General features: G+C 43.4%; 1 protein-coding gene and 1 pseudogene across 1 annotated transcript in view; one reads left to right on the plus strand and one right to left on the minus strand.

Moving 5' to 3' along the window:
- Positions 1–7,811, plus strand: part of DNAH8 (dynein axonemal heavy chain 8) — a 290,688-nt gene extending 282,877 nt beyond the window's left edge. Inside the window, exons 89-90 of the mRNA XM_014782746.2 lie at positions 4,309–4,430; positions 7,333–7,811. Of these exons, the coding sequence (XP_014638232.2) occupies positions 4,309–4,430; positions 7,333–7,620 (410 nt within the window). The 3' untranslated portion in view covers positions 7,621–7,811. The remainder of the gene's footprint in view (positions 1–4,308; positions 4,431–7,332) is intronic.
- A 9,893-nt stretch (positions 7,812–17,704) lies between these two features.
- On the minus strand, positions 17,705–19,236 carry LOC101404798 (small ribosomal subunit protein uS5 pseudogene; annotated as a pseudogene).

Genomic DNA, 19,236 nt, shown 5'->3' on the forward strand with positions numbered 1-19,236 from the left:
TGTACCATGAGGCATTTCTCTTCCCACTTGTCAAATTTGTTTTTAAAACAAATGTGGGTCAGTGGCCTGTTAATGGCCTGTTGTGCAGATCTTTTTACAGAGCAGTGGTCCTCAGCCCTGCCTGCAGAGTCCAATTGCCTGGGGAGCTTTTGATACATACGGATGCTTGGGGACCCAGACCTATTATATGAAAACCTCTGGGGATAAGGCCTCTAGAGTCGATACAGTTCATTTTCTTAAAAGCTCCGTTGGTCATTCTAATGTGTCAAGAACCTTGGCCTCAGAGCTTTGCTACCCAAGTATTTGGTCCACCAGCCAGATGCATCGACATCACCTGGGAGCTTGATAGAAAAGCAGAATCTCAGGCCCCACCCTTGACCTGTCTACCAAATCAGAGCCCGCATTTCAGAGCTCCTTCCCCAGGTGATTCCTATGAACAGTAAAGTTTGAGAAGCCCTGTCTTAAATCAATACTGATGCCTGGGTTCCACTTTGAGAGATTCTCATTTTATTGATCTGGGCTGTGGCCTGGGAATCAGGAATTTTAATGGCTTCCCAGGTATTTTTAATTTTCAGCCAAGTTTAAGATCCCTGCCTTACAGCATCTAGCAAAGCAACAGGAAAGGTGCTCGGTGCATTTTTATTCAACTAGGTGGATCAATCCCATCTTTGTTTAATGATTTCTGACCTTTTATTTAACTTATGAATGAACTCCATTTGCTTCTCATTTGGGGGAAAAACTGCCTGTCATAAACTTGTGGCAGGAACATAATTTCTCCTCATCTTCAAAGACGCTACTGGGAGGCTTAATAACTGATAAGGCAGGAAGTACTGCACAACCGAAGGCCCGTTACATAAGGACTGATTCATTTATTAAAGAGAAAAACCACCATTGCCTATAGGACCATCATTACAGAATAGCAACCAACTCCTTATAAAATCGAGAAGAGGAACCTTCCTGATTAGTTATTTCTTTCATCTTTTCTAAGGCCTTGTTTGAAATGATACTTAAAGCACAGCTCTACAGCTTTCTTTAAGCCAACTGATTGCACAAGTCAAATAACTAATTAGTTTGCTGAATTGTTGGGTTCCTGCTATTATAGGAATTAAGACATAACAAGTGTTACTTTAGACCCGAGTTTCCAAAGTATAATCCTAGCTTAAAGGTGAACTTTTTTTAAAGAACAAGCTTGACAAGTGTTTTAAGGATTCATTATGCTCTTCGAGTTTGAAGGGAAACAATTTTTTTAAAGCACCTCATTTAGACCACACGTAACTCAGATGTTTGAATAGTCAAATCACCCATTTTCATGTGGGTGGTTAAATCTCATGAAGAATAGAAGGTTGTTATTGTTGAAGACTTTCCCTAACTTTTGTTTCTGACTTCAGAGTCAAACATAGGAACGTATGAATCACTTTTCCACCACTAATGATTGAAATTTGCTGTAAGAATTATTAAAAATAAATTGGTGCCAAGACAAAAGTACTGCTTTTCAAGCTTTTATAAAGAAAAAAGTATCAATAGTCTTTTAAAATTATCCAGGCTTCAGAGAACACAGATTTTGATTCCATTAGACTTGATATCAGTCTACAAGAAAGATGGTCATTCATTTTTTAAATTCAGTAATGAACAATCAGTGGATTCACTACGATTTGAATTCCACAATATCATGTTCTTCTTTTTAGGTAAGCCAAAACAAAACTATCGAGAGTTGAAAAAATACATATCTTCTCCATGTTCTTTGTGTGGGAATGGCCCATGGAACAGTTCCTTCCCCTCCAGTCTCAGGCCTCCAATGTATTTATTTAAGATTTTCCTGTCTTAATAGCTCAAGGTCATGTGTATTCTAGATTCTATCTAGTGGCATACTAAGGGTGCTTCCTAAACATTAGGAGGCTTGTTGTTGAAGCCGGCTAGACGACACGCATATTCCCCAGTAGGGAGAAGATAGGAGATGGTCTCTCCTTAATTGCACTAGACTTTTTCGGAGCTCTCTGACAATGACTGAAGTCTTTGAAGCAGGTGTGTTTCATAAGAGAGAATCCCACTCATTGTCCTGAGTGCCATATGGAGTGAGGTTAAATTTGCCATTTAGTTGGAACTTAAAATGTTACAGAAAAATTCAATTTTTCAACTTGTGCAGATGGGTGGTTAACACCAGGATTCCTGTCTTGTGCATTATGACCCTGTAGATTCATAGATCAGTGATGAATTTTAAAATGTCATAAATAGGGTCAATTTAATTCCAAGTACTCGGAAACACAGTGTCTATTTAGTATACCACATGGGTGCACGCTTAAGGTTGAATGATGAAAATGACATTTTCATGGAGTGACTTAGAAGGGAAAATTGGATTTTATTATTGTGGTCATATATACCACCAGCTGGCAAACACACAAAATGTTTTACTACTAAAGTATGGGATTCCCAATATTTAAAATGGAAGTCAACAAAATCACATGCTGATCAAACTACCTCAAGTGACTCCACATGTAGAGTGGATGAGCATTGACCAGCAGTTGCTTTCAGGCAAACTTCCAATATGTTTCCTTCCCCCTGTAATTAACTCTTTGTCCCATAAAATCATCCCTTCCTACGAGGCACTCTCAGTTTTGTGAAACTAGAGCTTTATAAGAATCACCCATAAAAGTCCTTCCATCAGCTACTCTGGTTGATTGACCAGCTTTTCTATGGAGTAATGCAAAGGCTCTTCTTTAGCAACCCAAATCCTGTTTTATTGAGTGCTCTGAGTAAGCCTTATATGAAGCAAATACAACCAAATCATTTGACTACTCTAAATATTCAGTGGCTTCTCACCATCCACAAAATCAAGTCCAAGCTCTGACACTGACAAGTCCTGCCTCTACCTTTGTTCTAACCTTGTCTGCCATCATTGCCTCACCTTAGCCTAAACCTCCATGCCTTTGCACATGCTGTTCCTCTAATTGGAACTTTCCCATCTGGCAAACTCCTACGTATGTTTCAAGAGTCACATTCAACTTCATCTTCTCAATTCAGCCTTCCTTGTGCCATCTTCCCAAGTGGTTCACTTTGTTCACACCTTTGCTCATAATAGCATTGTGTTATATGTCCTGCCTTCCTCCACATTCCCTCTAGACTAAGCTCCTTGAATGCAGGGTCCATGGATGGACTTTTCGTCTTTGTGGTCATCCCACCTAGAGCAGTGCCTGGTACATGGTGGCCACTCTCGAGAGATTTAACAAATGGATGAATGCTTGTCTCCCCAAGTGTCTAATTGAATAACCAGGGAGAGACTTGGGAACGGGAAGAAATTGACTCTTTCGTTAAGTCAAGCTAGCGGCCTATTCTTTCTTTCCAACTCCAAGGGATATTAGCTCAATGCCTGTAATTATGCCTTGCAACTTCTCTTCTTCCCTCTGCTCCCAAACTTGATAAAATATTGTCACTTTTGTGTTGGTTTGTGCATAATAGTTCTCAGGTCTCACTAGGAGTAGCAGGGACATACACCTTCCAAAATTTAATCATGATTATGAATAAAGAGCTTTGTAATTTTCAATATTAACATGAAAGCCAAAATGTAATATGTAGGTCACGAATAAATTTTCCTAAGGTTTTGAAGTCCATTTTGAAGTTTAGTGTATAGTTTCTAACATCAAATGCTACTCTCCAAGAAAGGCTTCTCTTATTGAATTGAATGGCATGGTTTGCAAACATTAAGTTTAAAGAAAGGCTACAATATGCGGAACCATGTATTGTCTTAAAATAACTGTATTATGCACATTAAAACATGTAGCTCTCCTTTCCGGTGTGATTGCTTTGTTTGATCAAATTGAAAGTCAGGCTTTCTATTTGGGCATTATGCCTTATTTTCTTAGACTAAATGAAATTGTTCCATTATAGCAAATAGAAGCTTGATAATGGTTTGATTCAAATTTTAATTGGAATGCTGTTCTCAGAATATTTTACCATTCCAGTCTTATGCCTAGATATTGTATCTTCCAATAGCGACAATGAGCTAGGATTGGATTACAAACCTTATAGGACTTGTGTGGTTGAAATCCTGGAAGAATTTCAAACCAAGGCCTTGTCTGAAGCAGAAAGGGTGCTGCTTTCCTGCTGTCAGCTGGTGAGAAATATTTAGCTCATCGCAGGTCCCCATAGAAACCAAACACTGAAAGAAATGTCCCCTCTGAGGTTAGATCTCAGCTCCTCTTAGATGGGCGCGCATTTGGAGATTGATAAGCAAGTAACATGAGCCCTGCTCCCTTCCTGTTTCTAAAGTGGACTACATCAAAGCATCAAAATAATTTCTTTCTTTTTTTTAAGGCTTCCTCACAGCGATGAGGCAAGAAGTGACCCGTGCCCACAAAGGCTGGGCCCTGGACTCCGTGACCATCCACAATGAGGTGCTGCGGCAGACCAAGGAGGAGATCACATCACCTCCTGTGGTAGGCACCACTGGGCAATGGCAGGGGCAGTTCTGGAGCTGGGGCTGAAGGTTGAAGTTCTGCTTAAAACTGACTTCTGAGTGCTTCAGTAAGTTCGTTGGCTTTGCAGCCAGGGTTTCCTCGGTTGTGACCAGGAGACCTCAATGCCAACGCCTCCTCCATTTGCTGGAGTGGGAATTAATGACAAACCCTGGGAATTCCCCGACTGCATTTCTTTATAATTACAAGTCACACTTGTGTTTGCTAAAAAGGATTTTTCCACACATCTCCAGCTATGGCTGTGGGCTACTCAGAACTGACGAGTGTTGAGGGCAGTAGAGACAAACAGGACTAGCAGTTCTGAGCTCTGGGGCCAGCTCCAGCAGTGTCCCCCACTAGCTGCAGGACCCTGGATGGAAGGACGCTTGGCTGGAAGAAGGGCAGGGCTCCAAGGTAAGAGAGGCCATTGAGAGCCACTGCTTGGACACTTACCTGCTCTATCAACTTGGGCAAGTTCTTTAACTTTGTTGAGCCTCAACTTCTTCATCTATAAAATGAGGATGATAGACTCATTAAAGATGATTGTGAGAATTACATGGGATCAGTTAGGCTTGGTGCCGGACCCCACATAGACACTCAATAAGTCTTCATCACCTTTTCCCTTTCTCTGATTTTCATTCCTTCAACTGTCAAATAAGGGGGCTAGACCAGATGATTTCCAAGTTCTGGCCCTTTCTGCCACTTTATAACAAGACTTGCCTTTCCTCCGGTTTCCAATAGTATGATCTTTATTTCCATCAGAGATAGCACCAGAAGCACCTTTAATCTCCATATTTCCACCAACAATCTCTAGATTCAAGGCAACCTAGGCTTCTTCCATCATGAGCCTCAAAATTCTTACAGCTTCTTCCCATTATGCAATTCCAAAGTCACCTCCACATTTAGGTATTTGTTGCAATAGCACCCCGTTTCCTGGTACCGAGATCTGTATTAGTTTCCTAAGGCTGTTGTAACAAACTGGGTGGCTTAAAACAACAGAAATTTATGTTTTCAGAGTTCAAGAGGCCAGAAATATGAAATCAAGGTATTGGCAGGGTTGGTTTCTTCTGGAGGCCCTGAGGGAGAATCTGTCCCGTGTCTCTCTCTTAGCTTCTGGTGGTGGCTGGCAACCCCTGGCGTTCCTTGACTTGTAGCTGCATCATTCCAGTCTCTGCCGCCATCGTCACATGGCCTTCTTCCTTCCCTGTATCCCAATGTGTCCTCTCCTCTTCTTATAAGAACACCAGTCATATTGGATTTAGGGCCCACCCTACTCCAGTGTGACCTTAACTGTTTACATCTGCTAAAACCCTATTTCCAAATAGTCACATTCTGAGGTTCTAGGTGGACATGGGTTTTGGGATTTTGGGACATGGGTTTTCACTATACCTTCCAACTATGACTTTGTAAAGTTCTGAGATTGAAAGGGGCCTAGAAGGGATACAATTTACTGTCAGATGGTACCTAAGTGGTTGTATTGTTCATGTAGTAATTGTCACCCACTGACTTAGTGGATTACCACCCACTTTAATGGTGGTAGTCGTATGTTCTGATTTTCTGGGATTGCCAGTGGTTTCACTGTCAACCAATGTACTTAAGGTTTTGATTCAAAAAATATGGTCCTCTTACTGTTAGCCCACATGAGGGGATTCCAGAAAACACTTTGCAACTAATCTCACTCTCTTTTATTATAATCTACATTTATTTTCCCATACTCTAACCTCACTGGAAATGGAAACATGGTCACCATCTTCTACATAAATATGTCTTATGAGCTTCCGTGATTATTGGAGTCTCCCCTGCGATTCCTTTTAGCCTTTTTTTTTTCTTCCTGGACACATGTTCTATGAGTCCCCATTGCCTACAAGGTAAAATTCAGACTCTTCAGTTTGGCACCTAGACTCTTTCAAGGTCAAGTCCTAACTTATTTTATATCCGTTGAACCCTCTGCTAGAGAAAATGCTTGGGCTTTCCCACGCATCCTGCCTTTCCTTGTAGTATTGCTTCTGCCTGGGAAGCCCACTCTCTTTCCTCTCTCTTTCCAAATGCCGCCCACCCTTCAAGGCCTGATTCAAGGCCATCTCCTCCACAAAGGTCCCTGAGCACTCCAGCCCACGGTGGCCTTTCACCTCAGAAGTCACTGCATTTAACCTCAGTGCTGTTCACCAGGCAGCCCTTGTAACAAGTGTGTGCTGGTATTTGATTCATATCTTTTAAATTTTTTTTCTCTCTGTGTGTCTTGTCTCCTGATTTAATGGTGAGGACCTTGAGGGCAGGTCCTATTGTGTGAAAGAGCGACACAGGATGACAGTCAGCCACTGCTGAACCAACCCTCCCCTCCCTGCCCTTCACACCCGCTCTTGCTCTACCACACCTGGCCTCTGGGGGCGCTCTGGCTCTCCTACAGGCCAGGCCTGGCTGCACAAATCTCACTTCAGCCTAGGACTGAGATGAAGTTAGAGCCACAGGTTGGCTTGGCCAGCACAGGCTGACATCTTGTGTGGCACCTAGCTCCAAATCCTGTTGCGTGCTCCCACCCTACACTGACTCAGACCAGACCTCTCAGAGACTTTTACCTCCCTGCAGAGGTGATTTGGCATGGCTGGCTAAATCTGTTGTCCCAGGCAGGCCACCCCCATGCTAAAACAACCAATAACAGGAACATTTCTACAGTGCTCATAGCCTCAAGATATGCCACAGGGGAAAATTGGGCTCGATATTTCACTAATGCAGTGTGCACAGTGGTGTTTACTTCTCTTGAAAGTGTTTTAAGACTGATGTCTGTTTTCCTTCCAAACCGATAACCTTTATTACAGTAATGGATGCCCATCTCACAGCACCTAATTTTTTAAAAATCCTATTACCTTTTGCTTGACTCTTCCAGGAAGGTGTGTATATTTATGGGCTCTACATGGACGGAGCGGCCTGGGACAGACGGAATGGGAAGCTCACAGAATCCACCCCCAAGGTGCTCTTCACACAGCTGCCTGTGCTGCACATCTTCGCCATTAATTCCACCGCACCCAAGGACCCCAAGCTGTATGTGTGTCCTATTTACAAGAAACCGAGGCGAACTGACTTGACCTTCATCACTGTAGTGTATTTGCGAACAGTCTTGTCCCCAGATCACTGGATCCTGAGAGGGGTGGCCCTTTTGTGTGATATCAAGTAAGTTCATTTCCACTTGCTGAAGGCATCAGGGGCCATGGAGACAGCCAATGCTATTGAGGGACTTGGTGATATGCATCTTTTCTCCCTGATAATTGCTTGATTCTTCTTTCTAAATTAAAAAGTTGATGTTCTACAATTGCTTGTGTGTGTGGGTTTTCCCTCATATCAATATTCAAGAAGACAATTCTAAACTAATGCTTTTGTCCAAGGAAATCATATTCCATTCTAATTAATTTTTTAGATCAAGTCCTATCCTCATGTTAGAACACTTTGGAAGGTTTGAATTTAAAAAAGAAAACTAAAACAAACTATTAATTTGTTGTGTCTGAAAAGAAGCCTAGTAGATGCAAACTTTTCTCTCACATAAAAACCACTTTTCCCTGAAATAAAATCTACCCATGTCTGTGCTAATGTTTGAGTTTGGTCTTCTCTCTGTGCTTGTGAAATGAAAACTGGAGGTGTCCAGCCGGTGCCCTTAGGAGTTAACAGCGGTGCAGTGTGGAGTGTTTGGGACAGCTACTCTTGTCACTTATTTTAATTTCATTTAGTATTATTTTATTTTATTTTTTAAGTGCTTTTGAGGCCCAGAAAACTCTGGGTCTCCAGCTCTCCCCCACCCCAACTCTGCGGGAGATAATGAAGCACACATTTCTAGGCAGCAAATGGAGAAGGAAAAACAAACACTATCAAATGAAATTAGGTTCCATGCTGAATGCCTTAAAAAGCAAAGTCTTTAAAATGTGAAGCTATTTCTCACTCTGTAGCTAGTCTGAAACTGAGCATGAACCTTTATTTCCTGCTAAAGGAAATTGTCAATTTAACAAAACAAATGAAGTCCTATATTGAATGCTCATGCAGCTTCAGGATAGTGAAGAAGCATCTCTACTGGTCTTCCCATCTAGACTCCTCTTGCCTGCCCCCAGCTAAACTCACAAACTTTATTCCTTCTGTCTATTCTGAAGGAAGGGATCATTTCATGTTGCCTTGCTCCCTCCGCTCTCATCCTTCTGTTGCCCTGATCAGAGAGGCCAGTTATAAACAAAATGAGGTGGCAAAGCAATAGCCCAGGGGAAATTCCACTGTAGTCTAGTGCACTTTCCAAAAGTAGAAAATATATAATGAAATGCAACTTGTAGTAGTGGCCTCTGGTGTACTCCTGATATTGATTCAATGTCAAAGCCATAAAACTTTCCAGGGCATTCTGGTATTTCCCTCGGCCAATACCCTAAGGGAAAGGATGGTATTCTCTGGAAAGAATGTCCTCTTGAGCTGAGGCTAGGATTTGGAAGCACCTGCCACTCTGGGTGGGCGCAGAGGAAGTGAAACACGTTATAGCAACCAAACTGCAGGTCCCCAAATAACATGCACACATTTTATTCATATTCCTGTCCAGTCACTAAAGTGATTGAAGACAAAGGGCATAGTCTAAACCCTCAGATATCAAAGTAGGTTTTCAAAGAATAACAATTAGATTCAGTGTTCTCTAATGATGAATGTCTTATGGAAAATTTGGGGAGAGATGGAAAAGATGTGAATCTAGCAAGGGGATAGATCAGACTGTTTAAAGCCACATACCATTTCCTGGGAACTTTTTCACTGTTACTGATTATTTTGCTCTGTGTCAACACAGAGGACAGAGAGATGGGTGTGGAGGCCTGCCCCCCAGGGATGGGGACCTGGCACCCAAGCCATGCCTCAAAATGATCTTCTCTGTGGTGGGTACATCTTAGCTAGTCCTAGTTTTGCAGAGCTGGCTGGGGTCCAGTTCTGCTTTCTTTCTCTAGGCCCATTAAATGGTTTCCTTAGACATTTTGAGCTATTGAACTTCCATAAACACATAACCATTTTCTCGGCAAAATTGTTGCTCTTTCACTAATTACATAATTTGCCACACTTGAGTGAGGGAGACCTGGTGAGCATAACAGAGCAAAAGGTCGGTGACAAAATGGTTAAGCCAACTGAAGCTGGGAAGGAGGCAAAGTAATTTTTTTTCCTCCTTTGAATCAGTCCACATAGTTTCATTTTGGTCTCAGCAAAATGAGCAAAGAGATTTATACCTTCGTTGATTTAAAATGTTATTTTACTTTGGGCTTTGCATAAAAATAAGACCAAAAGAGAAGTGTGTAAAGATATATCTTCTAAAAGGGATTGGTCTTGTGGGTGATGTTGCATGAACAAGCCTCACTGTCTGCTGTCAGAGACCGCAGATGAATAAGGGACTCACCTGTAACGTGAGTGTGACTTGGGCCATGGGTGAAGTATGAAAGAATGGTTATAGAAACTCAGGGGTGAGGGATGAACTTGAAGACAACATTTCAGTTGGTTCTTGGTCTTTCATTAGTTGGTACCAAGATGGTACCCAGGCAGTAGATGGGTATATTCTAAGGAAGGGAGCAGCATGAGGGAGAGAATAGTATAAAGATGGGAAACTTCACAGAACTTTCAGAGACAGGGGCCAGACCACGTGGTCCCCTGCTCAAGAGCCTTCTGTGAGTTTCCATCACCTGGAGTGTACACTCCAAATGCCAAAGCACTCCATGAGCTGGCCTAAAATAAAATTTCTGCCTTGTGGCCCACCATCACTCCACTTGCTCAGTTAGGACTATTTGATGTTCTCTGAACATCACACATACTTTCATCCTTACGTTATTTCCTTATCAAGGAAAGCTCTTCCATATAGAACAATTGGAACTTTCATACACTGCTGGAGGCAATGTAAAACGGTACAACCATTTTGGCAAACAGTTGGACAGTTTCTTAAAAGTTAAAATCTTCTTAAAAGTTACACTTATTTTACCCCCCATAGGTGTTGACTGAAGCAGCTATCATAAGACCCCAGCATTTCACTCCTGGATATTTACCCAAGAGAAATAAAAGCATTGTGCGCACAAAGACTTACACATGAATGTTCACAGAAGCTTTATTTGTCATAGCTAACAACTGGAAACTCAAATGTCCTTCCACACCTGAATGGTTACACAAACTGTGGTACACCCATTCTATAGAATACTACTCAGCAATAAAAAGGAACAAACTATTGATATGCACTACAACATGGATGAATCTCAAAATAAGTATGTTGAGTGAAAGAAGCCAGACAAAAAAAAGTGCATAGTGTATGATCCCATTTATATATAAAATTCTATAAAATGCAAATTAATCTATAGTGACAGCAGATCAGCAGTTGCCTGACCTAGGGGAGGGTGGGGGGCAGGAGAAAGAGATTGCAAAGGAGCAGGAGGAAACTTTGGGGGGTGATAAATGTGTTCATTCTTTGGATTGTGGTGATGGTTTCACAAGTGTCATAATGTACCAAATTGTACACTTGAAACATGTGCAGTTCATTATGCTTCAACTATACCTCAGTAAAGCTGTAAAGAAAAGTTCTCCTTACACCACTTGATCCTTCCTTCGCCCTCTGTGAGGACTTCCATGACCCCCTTACCCTTATGCCAGTTAGGATTCATTGTTCCTCCTGCATTTTGGCTGCAACTGAGTTTAGCAATTTTAATCCTAAGAATTAATAACATTTGTCTCCCTACTCTATAGCAATGAATGAACAGCAAGTAACCCAATTTGACTGGTAAATATAGGCGAATGATGGGAAGGAGGAGATGTCAGATGGCGACCATGTTGGGAATACTATGGAAAGATAGTGGGGAACCACTGATGGTTCTGGGCTGCTAAAGGAATGGAAGTGAGTAGGTCAGTTAGGAGGCTATTGCTCTAGACCAAACAAGGGGAAATGAGGGTTGGACTAGAGAGAAGACAATTAGAATGGAAGTAAAGCAAGTCATTTGAAAGATGGTATGGAGGTATAATTTGGGGATTCAGAAACCAAGTTGATGAGATGAATAATAAGCAGGAAGGATTGACGGACAAAGCAATTTATAGCCTGCAGAGTCAAGTTGGATGTTTCTTCTGTTGTTACAATTTGGGGAAAAGAGCTGTTTTCCTAGCCAAGTACTTATAAATAACTGCCAGGGTCTCTGAAGAAAGACTCAATGATCTGTGTGCTCTCCATTGCTCACAATGAGGTCTGTGGCTTAATAATGTAGTGTTACCATATGCCAGGCACTGGTCTAAGGACTTGACATGAATTAACTTATGTAATCCCTATACCAAACCTATGAGTTCAGTACTGATATTATCATCTCCATTTCACAGATGAGGAAACTGAGGCACAGCGAAGCTAAATAACTTGCCTAAGGTCTCACAGCTTGTAAGTGACAAAGCCGGGATTTTAAACCCAGGCTGAATGCTTCCAGTCTGTGCTCTGATGAACTTTGCAAGGCAGTATGGGACTTTTTAAAAAGCCAGAGTCCAATGGCATAAACCTCTAAAATTCACAATTGTGCATAGAAAATAGTACATCTATGTTTCTCTGACTTGTTAATTTGAGTAGCTTTCGTTATCTGGATGGAAAAGATAATGTGCATGGAATAGAGACTATCAGGCAAATATCAGCATTTGTATGGTGTGCAAACAAATGTACATTTAAAATTCAGGAATTTTGAAGGGAATTAGTAGGTTCATTTAACATGCTCTTTCTGGGCTTTTTTGAACGTTCTAGACAAGCAGGTGCATTGTTAACCAAAAGGAGCTAGAGAATTAGCTCTAGGCTCCAAGGGAGAAGACAAGTCTAGTCCTGGGACACAGGCCCCCTGCTGGGAGGCTTCCTTGACCGCATGCAAAAGAAGAAAAAGTAACTAAGATGTTATTTTAAAGAACACAATTCAACAAAGGGTAAAAGACAGCAAAAGTGTAAAAAATAATTCACTATCTTAAATGAGAAAAAAAATTAGGGGCCAAAGCAATCCTGAGAAAAAAGAACAAAGTTGGAGGTATACTACAAAGCTATAGTAACCAAAACAGCATGGTACTGGCACCAAAACGGACACACAGATCAATGGAACAGAATTGAGAGCCCAGAAATAAAACCACACGTCTATGGGCAGCCCATTCGACAAAGGAACCAAGAACATACAATGGAGGAAGGAAAATCTCTTCAATAAATGGTGTTGGGAAAACTGGACAGCCACATGCAAAAAAACAGAAGTAGACCATTATCTTACGTCATACACAAAAAATAACTCAAAATGGATGAAAAAGACTGAATGTAAGACCTGAAACCATAAAAATCTAGAAGAAAACATAGGCAGTACGCTCTCTGACATTGGTCTTAGCAGTATCTTTTTGAATACCATGTCTCCTCAGGCAAGGGAAACAAAAGAAAAAATAAGTGGGACTACATCAAACTAAAAGGCTTCTGCACAGAGAAGGAAACCATCAAGAAAACGAAAAGATAATCCACCAACTGGGAGAAAATATTTGCAAATCATATATCTGATAAGGGGTTAATTTCTAAAATATATAAGAACTCATACAACTCAACAATAAAAAAACAAATTACCCGATCAAAAAATGGGCAGAGGATATGAACATTTTTTCCAAAGAAGATATACAGATGGCCAACAGGCACATGAAAAGATGTCGGACATCTCTAATTATTAGGGAAATGCAAATCAAAACAACACTGAGATATCACCTCATGCCTGTTAGAATGACTATTATTAAAAAGACAAGAAGTAACAAGTGTTGGAGAGGATGTGGAGAAAAGGGAACCCTCATACACTGCGGGTGGGAATGCAAACTAGTGTAGCCACTATGGAAAACAGTATGGAGAGTCCTCAAAAATAGAAATACCATATGATCCAACTATTCTACTTCTGAGTATTTATCCAAAGCACACAAAAGCACTAATTCGAAAAGATATATGCACCCCTATGTTCATTGCAGCATTATTCACAATAGCTGAGACTTGGAAGCAACCCAAGTGCCTGTCAACAGATGAATAAAGAAGATGTGGCAGACTACTCAGCCATAAAAAAAGATAAAACCATGCCATTTGTGACAACATGGATGAACCTTGACAATATTATGCTCAGCGAAATAAGGCAGACAGAGAAAGACAATACCGTATGATTTCACTCGTATATGGAAGATACACAAACAAACACATAGATAAGGAGAACAGATGGGTGGTTACCAGAGGGGAAGGGGGTGGGAGGAGGGCAAAAGGGGTAAAGGGACACACATGTATGGTGACAGATGGAAACTAAACTTTTGGTGGTGAGCTCGAAGCAGTCTATACAGAAGCCAAAATATAATGATGTACATCTGAAATTAATATAATGTTATAAACCAATGTGACGTCAATAAAATAATTTTTAAAAAATTGGGGGGGGCTGCCCTGGTGGTGTAGTGGTTAAGGTCACACATTCCATTGCAGCGGCCTGGGGTTCACAGGTTCGGATCCCGGGCACGGACCTACATACCACTCATCAACCATACTGTGGTGGCATCCCATATAGAAAATAGAGGAAGATGGGCACAGATGTTAGCTCAGGGCTAATCTTCCTCAGCAAAAAGAGGAGGTCTGGAAACGGATATTAGCTCAGGGCCAATCTTCCTCACTAAAAAAAAAAAAAAATTAAGGAACTATGGAGATGCTTTCTGTTTAAAAAGCCAAAAAGCTACTCTCAGTTATAGTAACGCAGTGACTTAATCCTAGGTGTCTAAGAGAATCTCCAAGTTTTTTAAAGGTTTTTAAAAATGATCTTGCTTTAAAGCATGTCATGTGACATAAAAATGTCACATGACAACACTCTAGGAATAGTTATCCAGGGCTGTATAGACATTGGCTTATGAGCCTTTTCTATATATATATATATTAATATTAATATTAATATATTATATATTTATATATATATATATTTTTTTTTTTTTTGTGAGGAGATCAGCCCTGTGCTAACATCCGCCAATCCTCCTCTTTGTTTTGCTGAGGAAGGCGGCCCTGGGCTAACATCGGTGCCCATCTTCCTCCACTTTATATGGGACGCCGCCACAGCATGGCTTACCAAGCAGTGCGTCGGTGCGCGCCCAGGATCCGAACCAGCGAACCCCGGGCCGCCGCAGCGGAGCGCGCGCACTTAACCGCTTGCGCCACCGGGCCGGCCCCTGAGCCTTTTCTATATTTGATAAAAATTGTCCACCCATTAAAAACACTAAAAATTTTGCCCCTCTCCCTGTCTTAGGTCAAGTTCTCTGGAAACAGACTCTGAGACGGAGATTTGTCTGCAAGTTTCCTGGGACCAGCACCCATGGCGGGGGGGAATGAGGCAGGACTGGGCAGAGGGAGAAGCTGGGCTACGATGCAGTCACAGCAAAGGCCTCAGCCACCGCTGCGCACCACCCCCACCTCCGCCGGCTGCTGAGTGGGGATGGCCCCGCGGGGCGGCCCCACATGGGGTAAGGGGGTCCAGGAAGCCGCAGCTGTAAGCCAATCACAAGCCGACCTCCTGGCAGCTGGGGGAGCCTGGGACCTCAGGAGAAGGGATCTGGGCAGCTCACTCACAGCATCCATGGCACTGCCTGTCTTCCTCCACACTCTTTTCCTTTTCTCCTCTCATCCTTTTTCTCCACCTCCTTTGATTTAACAACGAATCATGAACACGTTTTCCCTTGCTTTCTCTTTAGGATCTCCTCAGAGGATCTTAACAATTTTAGGGAGAGTACTTCTGACATCTGCACACAGACTCCATACCCCTGAAATGCAGAGAGCTTTCCGGAGCGCCTGAACTGGCGGGAAAGAAACCTGAGGGAGGTGTGACCCCTGTCCCTTCCAAGTGGCTGGGGACGAGGGTGTCCCTGCCTGGGGGAGCCCCCAGATTGAGCAGAGTGACAGGACAGATTTTGAAAAGACTCCAAAACGCAAAGACAACTGAATTCTGAAAGCATCCATTCTTAATTGCTATTTTTCTCAGAGCTGTAAATTCCCTAAGAATTTTTGAAGGCTAGAGCCACATTTTGCCTTAGAAAAAATGACTTTTGTACCTTGAGCACATGGAAGAAAGTTAGTCAACTCCATTGCTTCTCTCTTCCAGCATCTGGCTTTGACTGCAAAAAGGAACCATATTCTTTGAACACTCCACTCTTGGTTTACGTACACCCTTCTGAGATAAATATAAATACTTTGGAGTAACGTTCAAGAAATGAAAACGTTCTTCGTCTACCCTGAATCAATACCAATTCCTTAGAAGCTGTTGGTTTATAGTCGATTACCCTAACTGCTCCATTCTCCCCCAAAGGAGCCAGAGATGGAGAGGTTCAATTGCTTCCATCCTCTGGGGCTTGCGAAATCACCCTCCTTGGGAATGTGGGATGTGGCAGGGTGACAGTGTCACAGTTGTTTCTTTATAAACAGTTTTAATTGAACAGGTGTCCTAGGGAGCAGGGAAATTCCTCTTCGCTTCACACATGTGTTACGCCGGAAGCTCCCTGCCTTTCCTGAGAGAAGCCGCGCTCTCGTTCTTACTCAGACTGTGGCTGATTAATTAAAGCACCTCCTCTCTATTTCCAGGCAAAAGCCCCATTTGTCCTGGTGCAGACACTCCACTGGATGCTTGAGCCTCTCATTTCCTGGCACCTTCACAGCTGCTTCAAGATGGTGTTTATGAATGTGGGGGCTCTTTTCCAGTCTCCCAGCTGACAAATTCATGAGTATTTCTGTCACTGGAACCCCAGCCTCCTCAGACATGTGATTGCGGCCTTCAACCTGTGTCTGAGGGGATAAGGATACCCATCTGTCATTTGTGGTTTCCATGTATCCCTTCCTGATTATGCAAATCCTCCCCCTTTCTATTGTTCTTCTTCTATTTTCCCCCCAAAGGACATCCGGTGTCCATCATGATAAGAACCTGAATGAGAGGTTGCCAGACAGATAGAAAATACTCTTTGGTCTCTCTCTCTTTCTCTCTCCAGAGCTAAGAACCAACTGTTTGGTGTTTCGTTAGACCACAAGAGAAGCTTTGTCTATTATGTGTCATCCCCTCTCCTGGGGAAAGCAGTCAATTTTAGTTCTTTTCCATGTTTATGGAATTTTTTTAGAGAATAGACTTGCTCTTTCTGCTTGGTTTGCTTTCTCTGGAAGCCCAAGCCAGTCCTCGGCTGCCAGCAGTCAGCTGTGGTGTTCTCTGGTGGATCCCACATCCCATATCCCCCTCAGGTCCCTCCCCTGCTCATGGAATCCTGGGCTGTGGGACAGCTGGCCCAGGGGATGAGCAGACGAGTTTCCTCATCTGGCCCTGCCCTTGCCTCTCACGCCCGCTTGCCCGCTCTGCCCTCCAGGCTCCTCAGAGGGCGTGGACACTGATGCCCACAGGAGGAAGGTCGTGCTTACGCTTCGTTTGTTCACATTACTCACTCCTGGAGCCATGCCAGGGGATAGCAGGTGGTCGCTTGGGGCAGGCAGGCCCCTGCCAGTCTCAGAGAGCACTGCTGTCAGGGCCCGTCTATGATGTTTCTCCATTCTCTTCCTCTCATCCTGGAGGAGGGCATGAGTGGGAAGGGGCCGAGGTGCTGCCAAGCCTTTCTCCTGACATCCTTCTAACAGGAAAGGCAGCGAAGCCAGTGGCAAGCTGGCACCAGCCTTCCATACCACATGTCCCCTGAAAAGAAGTGGGTGAGCATTTCCCCTCTTCTGGGGAGAAGTCTGGACTCTTTTAGGGTTGTCTTCACCTCCAGCATCTTTTTGCAAAACTCCAACTTGACTGACACATAACGCGCAGATATCTGCCACATCCAGCCATGAGAAACTCACTCTGTTCTTGTCGAGTGGAGTTGGTGTCTATGTCTCTAGGTCAATTTATGTATTAATTTGTCACTTGGTGCATAATATTTAGCACTGCGATAAAAAACAAATAAGCCAATCCTATGAGGAATTGATTTTCCCTTCCACATCTGTTCACGGAGACATAAATCTAAAGTTTTGCTATTTCAAAAGCCTCCAATGCAAATATAATCTAAAATTGCTAGGCTTTGAACTTGGGCTTTTCTGTCAAAAGATGTTTATAGACCTGCTCCCTGGAGCCTGGCCACTCATCTTCTGCCTCCAGGCTCCAATGGCGTTGATTACCTCTTGAGGTCCTCTCCAATTCATTGCAACTCAATATGATGGTGTCCAGTGCCTTTTGTGCACAAGCTCCATGCTAACGCTCAGGTGAGATGCCAGAGGGACCCTGCCCTCAGGCACGTACTATAGCAGAGAGCACAAACTCTGCACACGCATAGCCACAATGTAAGTCGGAGAGTGGTCGTTGTGCTAAAGACGAAGGGGCATAGGAGTGCAGAAGAGAGAGACTCGACTTTTCTTTGGGAGGGCAAGGTCCTCGGAGGAAGTAGTCTTTAGGCTGAGCATGAAGGATAAAGAGGATTTGACCAAAGGAAATAGGGGAGAAGAGCATTCTAGGAGGAGTGCACAGCAGGAGCAAAGGCCAGACGTGGACAAAAGCAGGCTGAGTTTAAACCACAACAACAAATTCGGGTTGGCTGCAGCTCAGACACACAAGGAGGAGAGCTGGGAGGAAAGCTGTGTAATGGTTGGGGCCAAGAACATTGCTGGTGTGACTGTGAAGTTTCCCTATATCTAGGTGTTGCAGTTTCCAAAGCTCTTTCTCATGCATTATCTTGTTTCATTTTCACAACAATCCTATAAGCAGGCAATAGCAGAGACTGTTATACAGATAGAAAGTGAAGGTGATCTGCTTTAGGGAACAAAGGAAAATAGCAGAAGAACCAGGTGAGAGCCCAGGTCTTCCCACACCCCGACCAGGCCCTTTCCCCTAAAACAGATGGTAGTAGGGAGACTGAAAGAGAACTTGCTCCTCAGGACCTTCTTGTACCATATTTGTGAGATTTTTCTTCGTTGGTTTGCTTTCAGATTTAATTCACTGATTTTTTTTTTTTTTTTGTATAAAAGCACCTTGTAGTGGCCACCTCTGGATACTCTGATGTGGGTCCGTGAATTCGTAACAGGGAGACGTGGGGAACAGTCTCTTGCTAGAGGTCAGAGCTGTGAGTCTTGGATGCGACGTTGAAGCTTGACAAAGCTGGCAGGGCTGGCAAACACCTGCCATCAGGTGCAGCCTCCTAGGCATAGGGGCCAAGACAACGTCAGGGGGCGGCGATGAGGCACATTAGCACAGAGCCACAGCGTGGTGTCACTGTGTGGGGCTGGCCGACATCATCGTTCCCGCAGTAGTCCTGCTGCACCGGGATGATGGAGAGCATGGTCATGATGAAGGCCCTGCGGATGGCAGTGGGTACCTCCTTGGGCTGCTTGACATCCAGACTGACATGACCACTGTAGTCCCTGATGGCTACAATTGCCTTGAACCTGGTCTGCTGGCCAGCCTACGTCTGCTTTTGCCCAAGCATGATCTTCAGAACCTTGTCCTTGAGGGGCATCCCCAGAAAAAAGTCAATGATCTAAAACTCCTTGATGGGAAAAGGGAAAGTGATAGATCTTCAGGGATTTGATCTTCATGTCCTGGACCCACTGACCTGGCTTGATGATGGGGACACAGACCTTGTCCTTGATTTGCCTGCCTGAGCTCTGGAGCCTCAGCCCTGGTGTTGACCACAGCTGAGACTCCAGCAGCCCTGGCTGCTGCTGCAGAAGCCTCCCCGGCTTCCCATTCCAGGACCCCTGGGGCTTCCAGCCCCCTCCCGCAGTGCCAACGTCATGAGCATTTGTCTCGGAGAAGTGTTTGTGCAT

Source organism: Ceratotherium simum, chromosome 13 (assembly GCF_057802395.1).
Source record: "Ceratotherium simum simum isolate JZ-2026a chromosome 13, ASM5780239v1, whole genome shotgun sequence".
Taxonomy (NCBI): Eukaryota; Metazoa; Chordata; class Mammalia; order Perissodactyla; family Rhinocerotidae; genus Ceratotherium; species Ceratotherium simum.